The 23255-nt window shown below is 40.4% G+C and overlaps 1 protein-coding gene across 2 annotated transcripts in view; it reads left to right on the top strand.

Moving 5' to 3' along the window:
* negr1 (neuronal growth regulator 1) overlaps window positions 1-23255 on the top strand; it is a 130166-nt gene that overhangs the window by 62852 nt on the left and 44059 nt on the right. For both annotated transcript variants that reach the window (XM_086115790.1, XM_086115791.1), the window contains exon 4: window positions 11715-11846. In XM_086115790.1, the coding sequence (XP_085971916.1) occupies window positions 11715-11846 (132 nt within the window). The remainder of the gene's footprint in view (window positions 1-11714; window positions 11847-23255) is intronic.

Below are 23255 nucleotides of genomic sequence, written 5' to 3'. Positions count from 1 at the left end.
GAAACTCTATTTCCTTGCACACTACTGTCCTTTTGATCGAATGTGTGATATCCAATAACTCAGGAGGGTGGGGGTGAGTAGTTTTACAGGTCAACCACAAGCAATCAGTCATGCTTTAATGCTCCTTTGGCACACTACCACTCCAGATTCAAGCTGTCTCACATGGTCAACCAGCTTACACAACAGTAAAATAACACACAGTTTCCTTAAAATGTCTTCTGGCCCACTCCTCGTGTTAGGGCCGGGAGGCACCTTAAGCCAGTGGAACAGTGTGGGCTGCCATCCCCTTTTAAGAGGTACCCTCGGTGGTGTAATGAAATCCTCAGCAATGCCTTTACTATCTGGGCATTGCAGCCCTGGAGGAAGTGTACATCTCTACTTCACTATGTGGGAAATTGCTAACTGCTTCCACTGAATTTAAGATTATCCTCGCTACGATTTCTTTAGCTTTGCTTGGAGCGACACTTGTGTCTGGTTAGTGTCTCGAAAAGGTGTATCCAAGGTGTCACACGCAGCGGGTCTTCTGCTGCTTTAATATTACAAGTGTGAAGACTTATTTTTGTTCTTCATTCCCTGTAGCGTATTTATTTATTTTTTCAAAAGGTAATGTTATGTCTGTTTTGTTTACTGCTTTGTATTAGTTTTTTTTGTTTTGCTCGTAAACCTTGTAGTTCACAGGTGATATGTAAACAAGAAATAAAGCAAGGCAGCGATTTTTGTTCAGTGGCTTTTTTTTACCTTGGCAACCCACTGTAGACATGATCATTTGAAATGATGTTTGCTGCCTTGGCAGAATAATGAATGTTAATTTCACAAACGATAATTAATCAAGATGCACAGACATGTTATTGGATCCCATAAAAATCGAAAAAATAAATCTGTAACCAAGTGTAAAACGGACAACAAAAATCCAATCCTAAAGTAAAATCAATATGCCATATGCTATTTGGAACTGTGAAACAACACGGTATTGAAGATAATATTAAAAATTTGAGTACATTTAGTCGGTTTTATTTTGCCTCTATGTTTTGCATTACACTCTGCAACATTTATTCAGCTACAACGGGGTCTAAGTGGGACTGTCAATGTCTTTATTACAGCTAAGCAAAATAAATTTGACTGGGAAAATTAATTTGGCAGTCAAGGTTTAGAAGCAGGGATTAAGACATCTCTGCAATGCCCTCGCCAATCATAATCAAAATTCCTCAGTGGGCAGACATGCCTCCACTGCCCCACCGTACCTGCCTACTACATCCCGAGCTTGATTGACTTGTGCTTGGCAATGGTGTCAGATATGCTGTATGTACTCGTAGCTCAATGTGCATTATCCATATTGTCTTCCTCAGTGGTTCCTCCTTTGATGGCCTTAACACGCTCACCCAAAATGAATTTCATAAAATTCTAAAATGTGTTACAATAAATTGTATTGTTTATTCCCAATAGTCTATTCTCTTCAATCAATACATCTCTCTGGCTGCACTGCTTCCATTACGTGTGTGTGGCTGTTGTTTCTGTCCAATCAGATTTTACCCCATGGTGCCAAATCAATGTTATCTGCCCAAGGCTTTCAGATTTAGTACTGCTGATTTATGTCACTTACATCCCCTGCAAAGTGAAATCAGATATTTCTTTCATGTTTGAAGATAATTGCTGAAAACGTGCATACAATGACAATTGTTTTTCACCATTTCAGTTTTCATGACTTTTTGGGCATGGCTTAAATGGTGTCTAGCAACACACGTTTAACGTGAGTTGCCCCTACTCCACTATATAAGAACCGAGTGCCTTTCTGCTGGCAATAACAACAACAACAACAAAAACTCGGCCCAGGGAAGTCAAGCTATGTCAATGCCACGAAGACTATTCATGCTAAGCATTGCAGTAGCACACCGCCATGCTCTGCGAGGTCCAACTTCAAAATCAAAGCCTTCCAAGGCATTGATGTCCCCATACTATTTGGTAGACCTTTACTTTGAAGTCGGCCTTCACGTCACATTGTCATCATGCTACCGTAATATGCATTGAATGAACCAACGTGTTGTGTCTGTCTTAACCTGTCTTTTGAATGGTGCACACCAACTAAACGGTTAAAAGAAGCACTCGAATTACTCGAGGACTCGTTTCACCACCAAATTCCATTTATGTTGGACTCTACCCTGTTTATTTATATGGGATTTCTGTTATGTCATTAAAAGTGTGATTAACTAAGAAATCCTGGTCAAAAGCCAATGTTGCACTATTTTCTTGTTATTTAAAACCCTGGAGAACCCACGGGGTCAAATTTGGCCCCTATAAATTCTGCTACTCAAATGCTACCCTTAAATCCCAAAGGGTCAAATTTAGCCCATTTCCTAAATTAAATATTTGAAAAAACATACAGTATATTGTGGTGTTCAATGAACATATAGCAGTCAATTAATGTAAAATTCATCATTTTCCAAAGAAGAAAAGGGTACTTGGGTTCTCCAGGGTTAAACGGGCGCATTCATTTTACCTGTAAGGTGCACAGCGGGTGGAACACTGCACTTGTACACACAATGATGCACAGCAGCACCCAAATGTGAAAGAGATGAACAGCAACACCCTGATGTGGAAGATCTGTGCACAACTGTTCACTGTGTTTTTTTGTTGTTTTTTTTTGATAACAGGATAAAGAATTGTAAAATGGGCACTTACAATACCTACAGCTATCCGTGCTGTTAGAATGATAAGTGCATGTTTTACTTATTTATACACAAAGGGGCCACAGCAACGTTGAGCTGATTTCAAATATGCTGACGCAACACTTGGACGGGGTACTTATTTATTAGTAGTTTCATAAACACAGTAACGCACAAGCATGCAGTAAAGTTGTTGTGAATAATAAATCCTCGGCTCCATATTGGATTTCCACTCAGTACTGTGCCGCAGAGTTATATTTTAAAAAAAAATTAAAATTCTGGAGCGGAGAATATATGCCCTATATGTACGTTATCACCACAGCAGGAATGGAACTGATGGTCGCCGCTATATGAAATATCAGTCGGACCATGAACCGGTCTGTGGCGGAAAAAAGAATGTGGACTACTGCCCAACAATATCCCCTTGCTCCTGCCCGCACACACCGACACCTACACACTGCCCCAACCCCTCTTCTGCACTCTCACTAAAACTACTAATCGAAATATGAAGCAATGTATAATTATATATTTATTTTTATATATGCTTACAACTATGAACACTTTGAACACTAGAACAAAATCACAGCAAAGCTTTTTTTGTGTCACCATTGCAGACCCGGAACTGAATTGTATGCTCAGTGTTCCGCACCCCACGGAAAGCTGTGTGGGTGGGTGCTGCGGTGGTATTAGCTTGGTTGGCACCTTTTATCTGGACCAATTTAAGTTCTACTTCGATAGGAAGAGGGTTGATGTTGTTGTCCAAAAAATCTGATATACACTGTAGTGCCTTGAAGAATAGAGAAAGGGCATGTTATATTTGGCCAGCTTGCTTTAAGATGCAAGTTCAAAAAATGTGTTTGGCAATTAAATACTTAGTTGTGTATGGAATAATTAATGAGGAGCCATTTGCAGTAACAACACCAATTATTCACGTTAAGATTTTGTTCAAAGTAACATTTAGCCTTTACCATAACGTTCCAGAAGAGATACATCATATCTTTCTATTCCAAACACAAATTAGTATCAGTTTAGACAGAGAAATTGGGGTCACAATCAATTTCAGTATTTGACAGCAAATGCATTACTTTGCTGATATAGGAGAAATGATCATTGTCAGAAAACGATTAACTTCTTGCAGCATGGCTAATCAGAGAACATAAAGCTTCAGTGTAAACAAATTAAAACAGCTACCGTATATATTGCTTTGTCTCATCTGCAGGCCTGCTATTTAATGTAAGCGAGTAACGTGCAGTCAACATTGTGATACTCTGACAAATTGGCAGCACGGCATTTCTTACTCATATTTCTTTCTCACACATAAAACAATAATTACCATCTCTTTGTCTTTGTTCTTTTCTTTACCCTCATTTTTTTTTTTTTTGCATGCCCAGATCGATACTTTTGCTTCATTTTGATGTGCTACCATATTTCCACACACCTGCGAATAGCTGGCTCTTTGACGCCTAACATGTCATTACAATGACTTTTTAGACTTGCGTGGTTGATGCAGACCATTCTGTTGGAGGTGGGACCCACCTTCCAGCGCCGTCCTCCACAGAACCAGCCAGGCAGGCAAAGCATGCAGCCGTCCACCGCTGCGACATATTAATAACTGAACGGCATTTTTTTTTCCTCCACTCCAGCCATCCCAGGCTCGCGACTCACCCGATGGCCAGTCCGCACCTGATACTGGGGCACAGCTCATCCATTCTGGGGCACGTGCCCCAGTAAAATGGGTCTCTCGCGATGCGCTTGCCTCAGATGTTTTTCATGATAGAGATTTTAGATAATAATCTAAGATAGCAATGCAGTACAATGGATGATTCATGCAAACGAAAAGGGAAGAGAGCATGGTCATTTTTAGGAAACCGTTTCACATGGTGTCAAACTCAAGGCCCGGGGGCCAGATCCGGCTCACCACGTCAAAACAAATCATGTGTGTCAACTTCCATGATCCTTGCTAAAATCTGTACCGACATGTAAATTGTTATGTATAATAAATAACGTTGACATTTTGCAATAATGTTGTTGGTCTGTTTACACTCATTTGAGCATCAATGAACCAACAACAAACAAATAGTTGACTTGAGTTTTTTAAAAACTAGTAATCCATCAATTTGTTGTCTGCAAGTAATAATACGATGAGAAGATTAAACCTTTATTCGGTTCCCTCGGAATGGCCCTCCGAGGGAAGATGTAACACCAAAGTGGCCGGCGACAAAAAATGAGTTTGACACCCCTGCCGTATCATATTGCGCTTCAATTTGGGAAACATTTCAGGGAGAGTGAAGAAACATTTCTGGTTTTGGGGGGAAAAAATTCTCCTGGCACACATTCCTCAACGCCCAGATGTAGTGGTGAAAAACAGCAAAGAAAAATAACTGTTTCAACGAGAGCCTGGCTGAGTTGCTGAGTTTTACAACACACAGACAATACTTTACTACAACTACAATGTTTTGTGGCTGTTAAACTCTTCAAATTGCGCGTAGTTATTATTTATTGCCTGGATGTTCAGTATCGCGAAAGCAACTCCAGTGGAAAATAAAAAGTGATGGCTTATGTTTTGAAGCCACTCAAAATGTCCCCATGTGAAATCACCTACTTTTGATTGAGCTTCTTGGCTAAGTGTTATTGGACACATCCAGCATACTCAGCATCATGGCTCAGTTCCTTTCATTTTATTGCACTGGTAAGACACAAGTGTGCAGTGCGGATGTCCACACACCCGGCTTCACAATTCCTCATTAGAGTGACACACAGTTGAGTTGTGCATTCGGGCCATCGTAGAGGCCAATTAAGTTACTCAACCACTCAGAGTGAGATGCATGGGATTTGCAGCGAAAGACCGTTTTGTGAAATGTGCATTTTAGTTTATTAGAACATTCATTTTATTAAACCACACAATGAAAAAAAAGGATCCTGATAAAATACACAGAAACAGTAAAATGCATGTAGAATGAAATGACATTGTCTACAACAAAAGTGAAGATGCCATTCCTTGATTCACATCCATCCACTATGTATCCGTACTACCATATAAAGCAAAGACCCGTATGTCTCGTCATCTTATTTCTCTCTAAAAAGCTTTTACAGACTGGATTGTTTGAAGAGAGTTTTGAGCATTTAAAGAGGTGTGCATATTTTGCTGAATAACCCTATGACAACCAGCTTTATTTGAAAGATTAGAATTGAGGGCGCAACGTGTGGAATAAAAGAGGCTCTATTATGCGAATGTCACGTTCTTCTGGAAGCCACCTGTTGTGATTATCGTCTGGCTACCTTGTTGAATTTTTTTCCGCCTTGATTTTTTTTTTTGCTCACGGAAAGAAACTGGTACGGGTGTTCAACTCAAAACTGAAATTACCCGTCAATGCTGAGTCATGTTTTAGCTGAAATGTGAGTGGCAAATAAACAAGTAACAAGGGCAGTAGGGCAGCATTTATCACAACTTATGTGCTGTATTTTTTTTCCCTCATCGTGGATATGGGCATTTACTTCCGTAACTGCAGAAAGAAGTAGGCATTTATTTGCAGGGAGTCCTTTATTTGTATGAATGCACGCATAAGAGTAAAGCCAGACTCGCTATAATCCATTGACTGGTCCGCAGTGGATTGTTGCTTCGGTGAGTGAGAATAGAATTAGTCACTGGCGAACATTAGCACTGAATACAAACGAAGTCAAAGTGTGTGGTATCTAGCAAAATGATATTATGTTTGTACTTGGTGGAAACCTTTCTGCATATTAAATAAAACTTCAACTGTAACTAGTGGCACCACCTGTTTTATGTTAGGTTTTATCCCCCGTTAGGGTAGAGCAGCAATTAACATTTCAAAACTATTTTTTTGGAGCTGAATCCTAATCTGCCCTCTTTTTTTCCCCCTCTATCACATCAAGTTTTAATAATAATTATAATAATCATCATCATCATAATAAATATTATAAGTGTAATATATTTAGTCGGGTGAGTGGTTAGCGCGTCGGCCTCACAGTGCAGAGCTACCGGGTTCGATTCATGCATGTTCTCCCCATGCCTGCGTGACTTTTCTCCGGGTACTCCGGTTTCCTCCCACATTCCAAAAACATGCATGGCAGGCTGATTGAAATCGTCCCTAGATGTGAGTGTGACTGTGGATGGTTGTTTGTTTCTGTGTGCCCTGCGATTGGCTGGCAACGGCATAGCTATAAATAACAACGCATGGTAAAATAGGAGTTGAAGCTGTAGTTCACACACTCTTTGAGAAAATCACGTGCAAAATCTGTTAGCCCTCATTTGTTTGTCACGAACAGCTTCCCTGTCACATGCTTAGCACCCCTTACTGACATTGACAATGCCGGCTGCCTCCGCTCCTCTGCAAAGCTGAACAACTTGCCCTATGTTAAAGAACCAAATCAATGTTCTTTTATCCCCCATTGTGCCTCCTTTTAAATGAGGAGAGCATTTTTTTCCCCTCATCTAATACGGGTTTATAAACCAGCCATTTAAACATGTTCTAGTTTTTGCTTTTATTTGTAGCCGCTACAAATGAAGACCATTGTTGCCACGGCAACCATGTGAGGAAAATGGAAAGCTAATTATTGATAGTGCGTCCAGTTATAAGTTGCGCAACTGTACCTAACCGATAAAAAGTCAATGAAAAAAAATTGCTTGTTATATATCACACTGCAATATCTGTACCGCTAAAAGATGGTCTGTGTTTGAGAGCTTTTTTTACTAACGGGTTGAGCAAGTGAAGATGAACGTCGATTTGAACCTGCATCTAAACAAAAACAGAGCAATCACACCATTTATTACACAAAGTGAGCATGATAAATGGAGAAAAACAACCCGATTATAAACAACAATGACAAAGGTTTGACATTAACACTAGTAGAATAAGAAACTAACTCAAAGAGGTGGAAGACCCATAGTGAGTAAAAGACACAAATAACAGAAGTATATCGAAAATACACAGGAATAGAAGTGCGAGAAAACCATAAATCACAGAAGTACTTACATATACACTGTGCAATGACAGTAAAGATTCCAATTAATCAACAGACGAACAACCAGCAATGCAATGAATGATTCAGCTTCTTCTTTCAGCTTCTGCTGCACCTAAAAACCCATCTGATTGTTGATGTTAGCTGGTGGGACAAAGGAGTCTTCGCACACCAATTACACTGGGGAAACGGAAACTAAACGGCAGACGCACAGGCAGAGAAACCAGAATTTAAGACCATCCTTTCCAAGGGCAGTCCGTCACAGGTTTTTCCATTTCTTCTTCTAGGTGTTCTCGAGAAAAGTAATCAAAGGTAATGACAACGGACAAAATTATGAAAACTAGATTTGGTGGACAAACCCCTGCTCCCTCCTGCCACAAAAACAAAGCTTTGGAGTTACTGCTTGAAAACAGATGACTCATCATCATCTGTTTTAGAGGGGTTCTAAGGCAGTTTCATATATTTTCACTCAGTGCTAAAAAAAACTTTCTGTTTACCAAATGAATTAAATGTTCTTTCGCTTCATATTTGCCAATTAATTTCACATACAGGCTTTTTGTGGTTACAATACAATACAATACATGCTGATATATATAGTTAGTACTCAATGTGTTTATTTTGGCTCAGCTGATTTTACGATTGCTGTCCAGCCCCATGGCAGTTGTAACAGTCGTTTGGGTCATGTAGTTCACTTCGAGCCAAATTCTTACGCCTTTTTTTACATTCCCCCCATCCAGATTTCTCAAAGAGGTGTCATTTATGGAGAGCTGAGCCTGACTTCCAACCATAAAAGCATGCATTTTTCTTGAGACTTGTGCCATTTAAATATGTATCAAAAATGATACAAATATAAAAAGCGGTTCAGATAATGGATGGATTGATAAATGGAGGCTAAAAAATAGCTTATACTGTACTTTATAGCTTATACTGTATGTGCTTATATATGCCACTTGGGACGTGCAGACCGCTCTGGCATCAGACTTCAAAGGAGAGCAAGTTATTCTCATGTATGAAATAAATCCAATCAATTTAATGTAACCAGAATATTGTGCTTCAAAATGAATGTATGTTTGGAGGTCCAAAGCGGGTGTGCCCCCCAAGGTAGATCAGCAGTCCCCAACCCTTTTTTTTTTTCATTGCCTTGGACTGGTTTCATGTATACATATTTGGACATGTTATGTATACACGATTCACCATTACGTATTTCCAAGCAATATAGTCATTGTAGTTAGTGGGTGTCCTGCACTTGTTCTCTTGAACAAGCTCGTCCCATTAAAAAAAATCGAAATAAATAAATATATATATACTGTATATAATAAAAGTTTTTTATGCCGGTCAGGAATATGAAGAAAAATCACTTCTTGCAGTTTTAGCTGAGCATCGTAAAACAATAACTATCCATCTAGCACTATTTAAACTCAGGTTTTGCTTTAAAACACCTGCACACTGACCGTGGCACACACGAGCCAGGTCACATACACGGCCATAGAAATGGTACGCACACACAAATTACATCTCGCTTCTCGTCCATGTCCCACACACCAGCCCGAGTCCAATCTTCCTTGCAATCGCCATCACCAACATCTGCTCCACAGGGATCATCTGTCTGAAGGGTCCTTCGAGCTAAGCGCAATTTCTTGTCATATCATCCCACTTCAGATCTCCATTTGTAACGGAAGTCTGATAAGCATTGCTGCACCCACTACCCGCATCCTGCAGTTTGAAAGAACTGCACACTCACCAGACAAAGAAAACTAAGTTCTATCGCAATACCTGTACCTGTATAGTGCTTACGCATCCGGAGTGTCTGTCACACAGGGGTCACCTTTCCCAATGGTCCTTTTAGCTCTGTGCCCCGCCGTTGGCTTCACTTACCTTCATTCAACTCATCTTTATTTATAGAGCACTTTAAACAACCACAGACGAAACACAGTGCTCAACATAACTACAGTTGAACAGAAAACATAAAACACAAATGCTAATAAACATTTTAAGAGGCAAAAAAGGGAGCAGCTATTCAGAGTTGGAGGTGAAGCATCATAAATAAGAGGGAAAGGGACTCTCGGGTCTTCTCTAACAGGCTGCTGACTCTCACCGCCCGGAAGTGACTACCTTCACAGCTAACCTGTCACATTCTGTCTGAGTGCTCCCCCTGTTTCTCTGAGGGTACGTTCAGAAATTCACTTTGACGCCCTGACACCATCCTGAGATTGGGGAGGAAGAGCATGCTCGGCTCCCATTAATTTCCGAACGCAGCCTGTGTGATAAACCAGTCAGCAGCTTGTGCTTGGACTTTTTCCACCTGTACTGCCCGACACACTGGACATAAAGTTTCCCCAGATGGAGTGGCTAGAGCGCGTTATGGCACCCGTTTTTTGGTGCACAATGAATTACCGAACAGCCCACTTGAACAACGCTACGTTTTCGTCTGGTCGGCGTGAGCTTGTATGAGCCGAATGTGCCCTTATTTACCACTAGTTGGCTCAGGGAAGCGTACACCTGGGAGCAGCCATTAGCCCTATGACCACGCCAGGCAGATGACAAATGATGACTTTATACCTTGTTGTTTATTGTATGCAACCTGCCTCGCATTGATATTGGATTCTACTTTTGTTCGATGTTAATTCATCTAAATTCTAAATTCTGGTGATTTTCTGGTCATACTCCTTTGCTTTACTCCTTACTCATTTGTAGCTGCTTGTTTGTACTTCTCCTACTTATTCGTCTCACTTTATTTTTAAGTCTGTTGGCTTGGTGCTTTGCTAATTACTATTTGTTCTTCTTATCCATCTCTTTATTAATTTTGTTTTGTTTTTCCTACTAATTAGCCTTATGTTACCAGTGATTTTTGTTTGTTTGTTTTTTTTGGGGAGAAGCTTTGTGATCTACTCAACAGGACAGTTGCCTTTTATCTTCAAAACTTATTAGGGAATAAAGACTCAAGGGCAATGTCCTCCATGCTCTCCTTGTGGGCTGCTCCATGCAGGGTCAAAGCTCATAGTTGTTGTAGCATTGCCGACAACTCATGTTCTCCACAATAGAAATAAACAGCACGACGAAAACTCTCTGGTCGTGTCAATGATTTAGCATGATACAAAATGAATAAAGGATGTAAATTAAGCATAACGTGAACAGAGAGATTGAAACAGACTGTGGACTCAAAGGCATCTCTCATACTCACGTCTCAGAATTAGCTGCATCGGTGAAACCTAATTATGTTAATGAGCTCATAACTAATTGACTAGTAACCTGTCAAGGGTTCAGCCTACTTTCCCTTCATGCTCCATCCAGCCGCTAAAGCACCGGTGTCAAACTCGAGACACGGGGACATATCTGTCCATCATTTTATGCGACCCGCGAAGGCAAATCGTGTGCGTAGGCTTCCCGATTCTTGCAAATTGTCGTCACTTTTTTTGTTGTATATGCGATAATGTAGTGGAAGACGATCATACATATATATGGGCTCACAGTCATAACGGCCCTCATAACTATGATGTGACCTGCGACAAAGATGAGTTATGCACCCCTGCTCTAAAGGATCACGGATTAGAGAAAAAAAAAAATCTTTTTCTGCTTGCAACGTATCAGCACAAAGTGATCTTCTCTTTCCACTTTTGATTGCAGCAGACACCTTTGGTTCAACTGCAACTTTTTTGTTACTCGACTGCCTTGCCTTCTCGCCCGTCGTGGTGTTCTGTGCATCTGACATTCTCGGCTGAAGCAGTGACATGTGCTTGCTCTTTGTCCTTGGTGCTGTGGAAGCTCTAAATGCATTTCCTGCCTTAGAGTTAATCATAAGCAAATTAGTGGTGGAGATGTCAACATTTAATTTCCAACCACAACATCTATATGAGTGCATGAGTGCACTGCTCATCAGCTGCTATTTTATGATGAAAGGAAGGTCACCAAGAGTTTATTACAACACTTTATTGAATTGCTTCCCCAGACTTCCTCGCATAAACCACGGCTAACCGTAAGATGATAGCTGGACTATATTGAGTATACAGAGTGTGTGCATGGGTATAAGTGGTCTTTGTAGACATGCAGTCAGCGCCTTCGCTTCTCTCTTTACAGCCAGGAAGTATGACAGCGGTGAATATCTCAACATCACTGGCATCACAAGGGACCAAGCTGGAGACTATGAATGCAGCGCTTTAAATGACATCGCCTCTCCTGACACCAAAACAGTAAAAGTCACAGTCAACTGTAAGTACACCCATTCATTCTCTGCATGCTTCACACTGGCCTTTCAACCTCACGAAAGGCGCAGGCGCAGCCTTCGATGATAGCAGTGCCACTTCCCTGATGATGCACCTCCACAAAGTGCACCCTCCAAATGTTGCCGGAGAAAAGGAATGCTTAGCATTTCTTAATATTTAATGTGATAAGTCCCTTTTTGTCTGTGCATATAGGTGATTAATTCACGCTAAGGGAAGGTCTTGACTGTTCCAAGCGCTATTCCATTATGCAGTTAATGAGTCTTCCAAAAGTGTGAGGAGAGAGTAATGAGGAGCCTTGACATTAATGAATGATACTGGGCTTTAGCTGCTGTGGCCACAGAAAAAAAAAATAAAAAGCACACTAAGAGGCGTGAGAGGGAATGAAACCATTGTCTTTCTTTGTAAAAGTGCTCCTCCTTTTATTCTTATGGGCTTCTGCATAGATACCCTGTGCGCAATCTCACTTTTATCAAAAATGGAATGGGGCCTTTGCCGTTTTCAAAGTGCGGGCAAGATTTGACTGTAACCTCATTTCATTAATCCCTTTGGCCGTCTGGTATCTGACCAAAGCTGTGCCCTTTACTAACATGCACATGCAGCAGATGTGCACTGTCTGCAACATGCACTGTCAAATAGAAAAGCCTAAAAAAAGCCATCGTTTTAATGTTGGTAGCTTGACTTAGTTACTTACTAAGTTACTATGATGCTAAATATTATTGGTTTGAAGTTTTATTTTGTTGCACGTTCCAAACAGTTCAAAATCAGAAGAAATCAGCTGAAATGTTGCCAATTGCATGTGGCCTCTGAATCCGCGGCTGCCTGACAAGTGGGGCACAACATGATTTTTTTTTTTCTTCAAAAATTGCCAACCCCTCTTGTAAGGCACTGTAAAAGCCAGAAGCAAGGCAGAGTTTAAAACAAAACAAAACAACAACAACAACACTCCTTTTCGATGAGTTAACAAGATTTGTAACTTGGGTTTTGAGAAATAATGCACTCACACATTCTATAGTTTTCATGATTACCACAATGTTGAGCCCTGCAATGTATGCACACGACGTTTTCCAGCTCATTGTTATGGACGCTTTGGCTCTGGCTTCATTATGAAATTAAGTCTTGTGGCCATTATTTCTATGTAACGCCTGGCGCTAATGAGCTGGGTCTGAGTGGGATTTTATATGCCAGTTATTTATACCTCTGCTGAGACACGGGTTCAAGGATGAAAAGTGGTTTGAGAACCACTATGCTATTCCCCCAAAAAGAAATTCACCATTTCAAATAAAGCGTGTCAGCGTCTGAGGATACATTTTCATGCGAGTAGCATATGACTTTTCCATTCAAGATGAGTGAACCGATGAAAGACCCCGCTGTCTGACAATGTCACTACTTCTTGAGCACCAGAGACATATTCTGAGTGGGAGTAAACTGTCATTCCTCAAGTGTTAAGACAGTGTTTCCTGCCCTGCGTTATCAGGCGATGACAGATCGTCAGAGCGTTCCTGTCACTGAGCAATTGTTCATTCTTTTTTATTGATTCCTGACATAGTGGAAAATTGTCCAGACCTTGTGGTTTTCCTCCTTTTGGTGATTTGTAAATGAGCCCTTGAGGAATGATGCTAAGGGCGCTTTTTATATTCACCATTCACTCACACCACTTTGTTTACAGATTCAGGATAAAGTAATGAATCCAAAAAAAAAAAATGTTTGCATATTTTGAGAGGTTATTTGAGAATCGCATCCAGTGGTCCTTGGAATGATGTATAAGGTTTTCAGCACAATATTAATGTGTTGTTGACATTAGGTTTCCCGACCGTATTAATACAAATCACCCATTTTACATTTACATACTAGCAAACAAATATGAGTACTGAAATATGATGGTGTAGTCCAATTTACACTAAAAATTGACTTGCTTAGTGAGACATCTAGTGCCGTTTAATTGAACTCAAAGCTGATATACTTAACAGCATTATGGCATGCCTTTCTGTGAATGAATGGCAACACGTGGACACACAGGTGTATTGTATTTATGTTTATTGTACATAAAAAGAAGAGGATGACATTGCTCTGCCGCCCAAGGTTTACAATGTAGTGTAAATTTTCATGATCACATTCTTTTGACATTAATATTTATGATTCCTGACATCCTGAGTCATAGTCAATGCGAATCTACCTCCACTTGATTCAAAAAGCACATAGAAGGTCATTTGAGTTAAAACAATCCCCTGCCTAAACAAACGTCTGTTTTTTTGCCAAGCACCTTTGCCCATGTGTAAGGTTTCTTTTTTTGTTACACAGTTACATGATGTACGCACAAAGCGGAGGGAGTAAAGCCTGACCACAGTTGATGTGTCAGTCCAGATGGTAAACACTCCTCACTGTCTCCTTTTCACCATGGTCCGACTGTTCTTCTGCAAGGAAATATTTGGACCTTGTCCCAGTCTTTGTGACTCATGGTAGGAAAGGGCAAGTGCATGAATAGATCTTCAAACGTCCGAGTCTGTCACTGCCTCTTCCAAACTCCAAGATGGCAAATCAAATGCCAGAAAAACACCATCGAATATACAATCGGACACACTTGTATACGTGTAGTAGAAAAACACCAACCTTATCACTTGTTGCTGCCTCTTACAATAAGAGGGGGCAAAAACATGAACATACCTATCCGCCTACCTACAAACCTATCTACCCCCCTTCAAAATAAAGATTGTATAATAAATAAAGCTGTACTTTTTTTTTGACAAATCTCACATGAAACCTTTACATTATTAGAGTGGATTTGGAAATGATTTTCTTCCCTCCATTGAAAATGTAAATTAGAATAGCGTCTGCCCAATTATACAGAGGCTTCCCACCTCTAGTTTGTGCCAGTTTGTGTGTGCGCGCGTGTGTTTCTTTCTGAAAGTAAGAATAACCAGATACAGATTGGTACATGTACCCAAACATTGGGCTCCTAATCACAATGATCAAATGAGTTGACTTATAACTGACATTGAATAAGAAGAACCCAACATTGACAGTGTTAACGTAGGACATTTTGCATTGTGCTCTGAAGCTGAATGACAAAATGGACAATCGCTGAATCAGAGGAAACCTATGATGATATTTCATCTACGATTATGCATTTTGTCTTTCATATATGGTCAAATACATAGCAGCTTTCACAAATTGATATCACGGTGAACACTATAATGCATTTTGGTGCAACTAGTGATGGCTAATGCTCACAAGGAAGGTACAGTGTATTTGTGTGTTGCTACTCACGTTGTCAGAAAGGTATTACACACCATATTCCACCGACGGAGTCTTACCTGGACTGCTACTCAGCCACCATGATGTTACTGCCTATGCATTGGACCAGTCAGATAACAAATATATGAATGAACCCAAAAGTAATAAATGCTATGAGCATTTAAAAATCATACAATTGAACACATTTTCCATCACAATGAACGACTTTTGGGCTTTTTCTAAAGGCTGTCGTTGGCATGGAGACAGTTAAGGAATAACACTTTGGTGGCTGCCTGTTGAAGACCTATGCTCAAAAATGTCCATGGTTGGAATGTAAGGGTAAATGGCTGTTTTGTCTAAATGTGCCCTGTGATTAACTGGCAACTAGACCAGTGTTAGGCTGCCCTTGCCAAAGTCTGCTCGGGTAGGTTCCACATCACCTGCGAGCCTAATGAGCATAAAAAAGTATGTGAAATAGTTCCAAGGTTGAATGGATTACATGACCAAAGGGAAATGTTGACTTTTGGGCACTACAAGAAGTTAAACCCTTTGGGTCAAATCATGTCACTCACTTATTTTTCACACAGTTTTATCACAATATGTGCCCAGTATTACGATGAAATAGACCACGGATGGATAAAATTGTATCATGATGACAGCAGGGGGAAATCTTCTCAAAACTAGTTCATTCAAATGAAGTCGTAAAAATCAGTCAATCCTGATTGTTTTTTCTTTTTGTTCTACCGTTATAATATAGTATAATCCATGTCATTTAACGGGTTAACCGTCTCATTAAATATGTGGCTCGACAGTTTCTCTCCAGTTTCAAAACAATTCATTTTTGGAGGGCATAACAGTGCTGTTAACCTCAGGGCTAATTACAGATTAAGGCCACTAATTGAAATAACCAAGTAATAAAAACAAACTTAAGCCCCAGCACGCAGCTATGGTAAAACCCGCTAACACTAAGCCAGCCGTTTGGCTTTCTTGGATGCGGAGCGTTAGAAATTGAGATTGAGGCATCTACATTGGGTTCACTGTTAAAGCTCTGTTTGAATTTCTTAAAGTTTTACAGGGCTGTCATGAGCTGACCACATTAATTAAATTACTGGCTGCCTTTGCTTCTTGTCGTTGTACAATGTGCTGTTTTGTTTTTGTTTTTTTTTTTTAAATCAGATAAGCATGAAAGGTGGCAGTCATCCAGAGGCTCACACTTTTGTTCAGATTGCTGAAAATCCCTGCTTGGCTTAAATGATAAGAGTTTTTCTATTTCTTAAAAGCGTGATCTCTGACCTCCTTTTCAAATTTACATAATTCATCCTCGCCGCAGGTTACTGGCTCGTGATCTGCCGACACGGACTCAAAAGCATAAATCTACAGGAGGTGAATGAGTCTCGGGGATGGATGAGTCAGGGCCCACCATGAAATCTCCCTGTGAGACACTGTTTCATTAATGAATGAATTCACCTCACCGACCCGCCGTGCCCATTACTAGTTGAATTCAGATGAAGCTATCACAAAACATGGCTTCCTGTCCATGTTAAGGAATCAAAGGTTTTTGACCATCCTTTCTGCTTTCGAAAGCACTCTACAGCGCGAGTACACTGTTCTCACTCCTTATATTGAAGGGGCACTCTGAAGTTTGAATAGCACCATGTTGCAAAATGTAATTTGACAGTTTGCAGAAGCTTTCGCCACGTCTGCACGGAAGCAACCAACTGTCTTCTCCTCTGATTTATTTGTTGTCCGCCCTTTGGATGCATTCGGCTGCAACTGCTTGAGGGTACTCCAGCTGTTCATATTTCAAAATCACACCAACAAGCCCCTTTGCAGGAGTGCAACGCAGATAGGCAGACTTGTTGACATCATGTCAGCGCCACGTCTGGCTTTTGTGCAAAGTTCGTTCCATGCTTCTCTTCCTATATCGTGTTCTTATCTTTCCTTTTCCAGTCAAATGTCCCGATTACAATTGAATTGATTTGCATTTATTTTTCGGAGGTCTCCACAGGGTCCTACATTGACTATCAGTGATAGCGAAGGGAATAGGTCTGAAGAGGAAAAAACATCCGATCATTTCCCGTATTTATCTTCTTGTAGGCCTATTCCAGATGACTGGGATTGAAAAGTGGACTGTTCCCTTGACTGGTTGCCAGTCAGTCACAGCCACCATTAAGTAGGAGCAAGACTCCCACTGCCTACACAGGAATAGAGCCGAGTGAACGCCGGTGGTTCGAGAATGATCAACTTCATTTGGTTTATTCCATACAGGAATCTTTTTTATTGTAAAGTTACTCTACCCCGAGAACATTCATCTGTGCTTCCAAGTTTGTCGGCCATCATTGCTTCCTTCCTCCCCTATAGCCCAGCAGCTGTGAATTCCGCTTATTTACAGAGTAGCCATGTTTATATATGTCAATTGTTTTTCGTTATTGTTTTGTTTATGAAACACTGATTACACATTTTTAATGACTTATAATGACGTATTTTAGATTTGCTGAACTTCAAAGATCTTCAGCTGCAGTACGTGCGAACTCTGATCATTATTGGAATACATACACCCACTTGTTATGTTTGCAATGACTGTTTGTTCCAAGCCCGCAGTTCCCCGAAAAAGGCTCCATGCCTTGGCCAATTCAAAGGTAAAATATTGGAGAAAGGGTCATGGTAGAGATGTCCAAGACATTATTTCATTCATCAACATGATTTGTGTCTCTTAATGGCATACAATTAAACCATGCTTAGTTGAGCCTAAGTATATTTACACAGTACGAACATTATTCTTTGCCAATCATTGAGCAGTGTAAATTCGCATCACACATGACATTTATAGTCTATTTAATTTAATGGGTGTGCACCATGTCCTTGCATTTGAGTGTGTGTGTGTGTGTGTGTTTGAAAAGCTGCCTCGGTGAGGTGACAAACCCTACACATTGATCAAATTTAAATATACTATATGTTGATTAAACTACAAAAGCACAGTAATAGGGTATACTTTGATATGAAGGGGAAAGGTCAAGTTGGTCGGCAGTTTGCAGTATCTATTACCACTGTAGCTTACAACTCATAAGAGAAGACTTGAATGAAATGGATTCTCATCTGAAGCTAAGTAGAGTCACTGCCCTCAAGCTGTTGGGATGTAAATCCGTCTCTCTACATCTCTCCAGAGCTCTCATGATGATTGCTATTTAGATTTCTTGCTGCATTCAGGGCACGATTAAATGAGCAAAATCTTGATCTCTTGCAAACTAAATGGTCTTGTTAGTTCCACTTCAGAGTAGGCACTCAGTTTTAGCTTCATCTGCACATTTTGGAGTCACCAATGAAAAGAAAATACTCATATTGTATTGAATCATTTTTAATTAATGTGCACGTTTACAGTCAACTCATCCTCAACAAGAATTATAAGGAAAAAGCATGTTGCAACTGGGCTACGTTATAGCAACATGAACATAATTTTGCCTTTTCATTAACAGTAACAAATTTGTTATGTTGCACCACCCAAGCGTGGCAGTCATGTCGTGCTGATAATGCTCCAACATGGCAAAACCTCTATACTTTGACATAACGCTAAAGTTATTAGAAGCATTTGTAGCAGTTCTTAAAATTCATTAACAGATAATAAGCTCAAATACAATTGCCCCAGTAATTACAGTCATTACTTTTTAAAATCATTTCTAGTGAGGAGATGCTCTTGTAGCAGACAGTTTTCATAATTGACAGCTTTCTTTTGTGGTCCTCCTTGAATAATCCGTGAAGCGCATCCGTGTATTAGCGTACCTTAAACTGTTAGGTGGTAAAATCACACAATAGATTGAATGTCCCGTGGGAGTCACACAATTCCAACTAAGCTGGTTATTTATATGCCTTTCATTAAATAAAACAGGAGGAACACAATGCGCCTTTGCTGTTCTGAATAGAAATTTTATTGAATTAATAAATCTTGGCAGCAGAACCATTCCTGACTGACAGTAAAAAAAAAAAAAAAAATAGAGATGACAGTGAATCCCACAGATGGCAGTTGGGAACAGTGTCTCTGTGTGTAAACTGATAAGTCATGCACCGATGAGTCCATTTCTTAATTGCGGTGAAAACTCATTTTCCAATCTGACTGAAGAGATAGGGATGTTAATTGATCTTTTAATTAAAAAAAAAGCTTGTGTTCTCATGGCGAGTAAGAGTTGGTATTTAAATAAATTATGTAAAAGGAATGGTTTTACTCCCCGTAGCAATTTTCTGGGCGTAACTGTGGTCATGTGTAAAGAGTAAAGAGTACACATGTTGCAAAAATACCCCCCCCCCCTTAAATCTCTATTTTAATTTCCCAGCAACCCAAAAGTTAAACTTGTCATCAGAGTATATGAAAATGAGTGATTAGTAGACAATGTGCGTCATTAGTTAAGCAGTACGTTTTGGGGAAACTGCCTTAAAATAACCTGTGATTCCTAATCTCTAATGTTATTTCATGCTTTTATACAATTATGTTACATATGATTTGACGTAAAACAATTTATTCTTAATTTGGGATCCCCCCCCCCCCCCCCACCACTGAAAAAATGCACATGAAGGTTGGATTTTCCTCTTTTTTTTTTTTATTTGTGTCCTATACTCTTCAGGAAAAAAAAAGGTGTTAGAAGCTAAAGAACACTTTCAATAATAGTGGAGGGAAGTGTATTTTTCCCTCCGGATCGTACAACTTCTACAGTAGTTAGCATTAGATTTACCAAGATATCATATTTCGTGCCTAGTCAGTCGTTAATTGTTTATTCATGTCTGGGTGCTACAAATTATTGTCAAAGGGTGGTAACTTTTTGCTTCACACATCTCTGCATACACACGTCTGACCCTCAGTCTTGAAACACGCCCATTAATCATTAATCGTCTCATGAGGCTTCTTAAGGTGAATGATTTTACATTAAGGTTTGATGCATTCTGAACACGACCTGGTCATGAATATTACATTGAGGGTCAAACATTTTACTAATCATTAACATGTGAGCGTTTGTTCACTTTGTAGGGATGCACAGTTGGAGACCTTGCATTTGTTTAGATGACAAGCTCAGCATAATATAGATGCAAGGCAATTTGGTTTGTAATCGACCCACAACTGGCCATTTGTCATGAGGCAGTACAACGGAGGCCATATTTTTTTTCTGCTCTGTGTGTGTGGGTGGGGGGTTGTTTGCTATTGTTCGACCCAACCCCTCACCCCAATCCGGTGGCATCGCCATGAATCCAAGCATGATTTACAGCACCACCACAGCATGCTCAGGACACAAAATTACCTGGCTTATTGGACTTACAGGAATTTTAGTCCACTCTTTTGCATTTCTCCCCCAAGCAGTGAATGAGTTTTCCGCGTCACACGGTATGATGATGTAGGACATGTCATCAAGTTGAAATTGGAATTATCAGACAGGAGAGCTTTTTATAGGTGTCATCATTCTTCACAGAGCTGAGTGGCAGGACCTAATTTGAAAGATTTTATTCAATTGTTATACATGTACAGGTAAACCATGCTGGACCACCTATAAGCCTGTGGTCATTCTTTTTTAGAGAGGTCCAAAAATGGTGAGCAGAATCATTGCTTTCCTGAACTGTTATGAATTCTTCTAACGGATAGATTAGATACCTTGTGTGGTAAACAGTTATGTAAGGTGCCCTTGATAAGGGAGAAGATAATAGGTAATATATATGCTCAGCCCCTCACTGGATCAGTAAATGCTAAATCAGATTCACATATCCCACTGAGAAATATTTTGCAGTCCACCTTGAAAACTCAGACCGGTGAGATTAAAAAAAAAAAAACTATAATAATTAAGAAATGGATCCTCATGAAAAAGGAAATTGTCTGGGTAAAACAGCCACATCATCTATCTATCTATCTATTTTGTAGTCAATAATAAGCCTGAAATCAGCTGGGATTGATTCCAGCAAACACACAACCCTAATGAGACTTGCATCACTGGAAATGGAAAGCTATGGTGTTCACACACTTTTCTATATCAATGATTGAGAAGTTTAACAATGGTTGTTGTCAAATGTATTAATATTTGGATACTCCTTTTTTTTTGTTTCACATTAAAATTTTATTGTAGCAAAGTTGTAACACCAACGTATTGTTTCTTAAAGGGGCCATGCCCTGCTAAATCAACTTTTTTTTTTTTTGTTAAAGTTTTAGCCATGTTAAAATGCCAATTATTCACCAAAAAACACTCCCAAAGTGGTGTGGTCTTCCATTCATTCATCTCGGAGCATTCCTGTTCATTCCTGCCCTCCCTGTTGAGGTCCAGGAGAGGTGGAAGTAGCAGTGGATCCAAGAGCGGATGGGGAGCAGGATAATTTTAGGATCACTTGGTCCGGGGGTGAAGGAGCAGCGGCAGGCTGGGCAGGGAGGCACACTCGTAGGTCACGAATCATCTGTCGCCCGCTTGCAGATCAGCAGAGGTCTTTACACACAGGTGGTGATTGTTGATCAGTTGCAGGTGTGGGAGCACCTCCGGCCCAGCCTGAAAAATAGAGGAAGCAAACAAAGTCCCCGGAAGTGGACTATCAAAATAAATGAGGAAGCCATAATACAAAACCCTAAGGCATAGGTGTCAAACTCAGGTCCTGGAGGGCCGCTGCCCTGCATGCTTTCCAAGTCTCCCTGTTGCAACACACCTGATTCAAATGAACAGGTTCAATGTCAGGCTTGTGCAATTGTTCAGGCCTTGAAAGAGCTTGCTGATGAGCTGATCATTTGAATCAGGTGTGTTGGAGTAGGGAGGGACCTAAAACAGGCAAGATATGGCTCTCGAGGAACCGGAGTTCCCTACCCCTGTACTACATCATTGAGTTTGTCCTAATTGTGATGTGCCTAACATTTGTGTGCTGTCGCTCAGTGCTAATGGCTTATTTTATTTGTAATGCCGACTTCATGAGCCGGATTAAGTGGTCCACTCTGGATTGTATTAAAAATATATATATATATATTGCCTTTTCAAGTCACATCTTCACAGACACACAGTAACAGTGTGAGTGCGTGTTTATTTTTCTCCCAGTTGATAGTGTGGTTTGATTACCACGAAGGATTCAAATTGAGTGGGTGAGGATTTGAATCGGGTTATTGCTTTTTTAATAACGGTATGCACACTGAAATCCTGCACACCCATTTCCACATCCAGAAAGGCGGCCAAAGTCTGTCACTACCCCACAGAATGGCATCTAACATTCCCTACAGTGATAAATGAAGAGGAAACGCTACAGCCGAACCTCAGGTCTTTCAAATTAGTCAGCCCAGCCTTAGAAAAGTGGAAGGAGTTGGTATAATTGGCACACACATGCAAGGACATAAAATCAGCAGACTCAAGTCATATGAGTGTGTTCCTTAGGTTGCAGCAGAATGTTGTTGGAAGGAAATTCATCAGCACAGAGCACACTGTCATCTCCCTTGGCCTCTCCTACGCAAACGTAGTCCACCTTCACAAAAGCTCACGTGGATCTTCTTCTGACTGCACACATCTCTCGCATCCTACCTCGTCTGTCAGATGTCTGTAGGTTAGCAGGCAGCTAACCCTGCGGATACAGTCCACATTCCACTCTTCCTCATTTCTTGTCGGAGATGTTTCCACTGTAAGGATACTGCAGGTAGAAGGCAGAATATCAGGAGCCGTTTGATGAATTTATCCAGGAGCATTGGCCAAACTACAGATCTCATCCCATTCTGTATTTTCTTGTTACATATCACGACACGCTGGTTTGCGAAGCCCTAAAGTTGAATTACGCAGATAAGGGTCATTCACTGCTCGTTGTTACGTGTTAAACTATAACAGTGGGTGTAACACGTTTTATCAGGAAACAAACAGGAAACTGCCGTCCAAATTGGATTCTTTGTCATTGCACGTGGATTCAATTTATTTGAAGGTTGTGTCTACTCAAAGCAATGTAAATATTTGGCACACAAAGGCATGGATTGCCGCCGAAATTCTCCACATGTACAGCTGCCTTCATGACAATGGAATAGAGATTTCCTTCACACTTCTTCACATAAAAGGAGCCTCATTTTGCATTCACAGAACCTGCCGCCGCCATTGAGTCTTTGAACTCCCATCAAGCCATTTATCGCCATCCAGTACAAGTCATTTCATTTTCCCAACAGCGGGGAGGGATGCACTCTCCCCTGCCC

The sequence above is a fragment of the Hippocampus guttulatus genome, chromosome 7, assembly GCF_054856545.1.
Source record: "Hippocampus guttulatus isolate MCC_2025c chromosome 7, RoL_Hgut_1.0, whole genome shotgun sequence".
NCBI classification, from domain to species: Eukaryota; Metazoa; Chordata; class Actinopteri; order Syngnathiformes; family Syngnathidae; genus Hippocampus; species Hippocampus guttulatus.
This window is presented reverse-complemented; position numbering and strand designations above follow the sequence as displayed.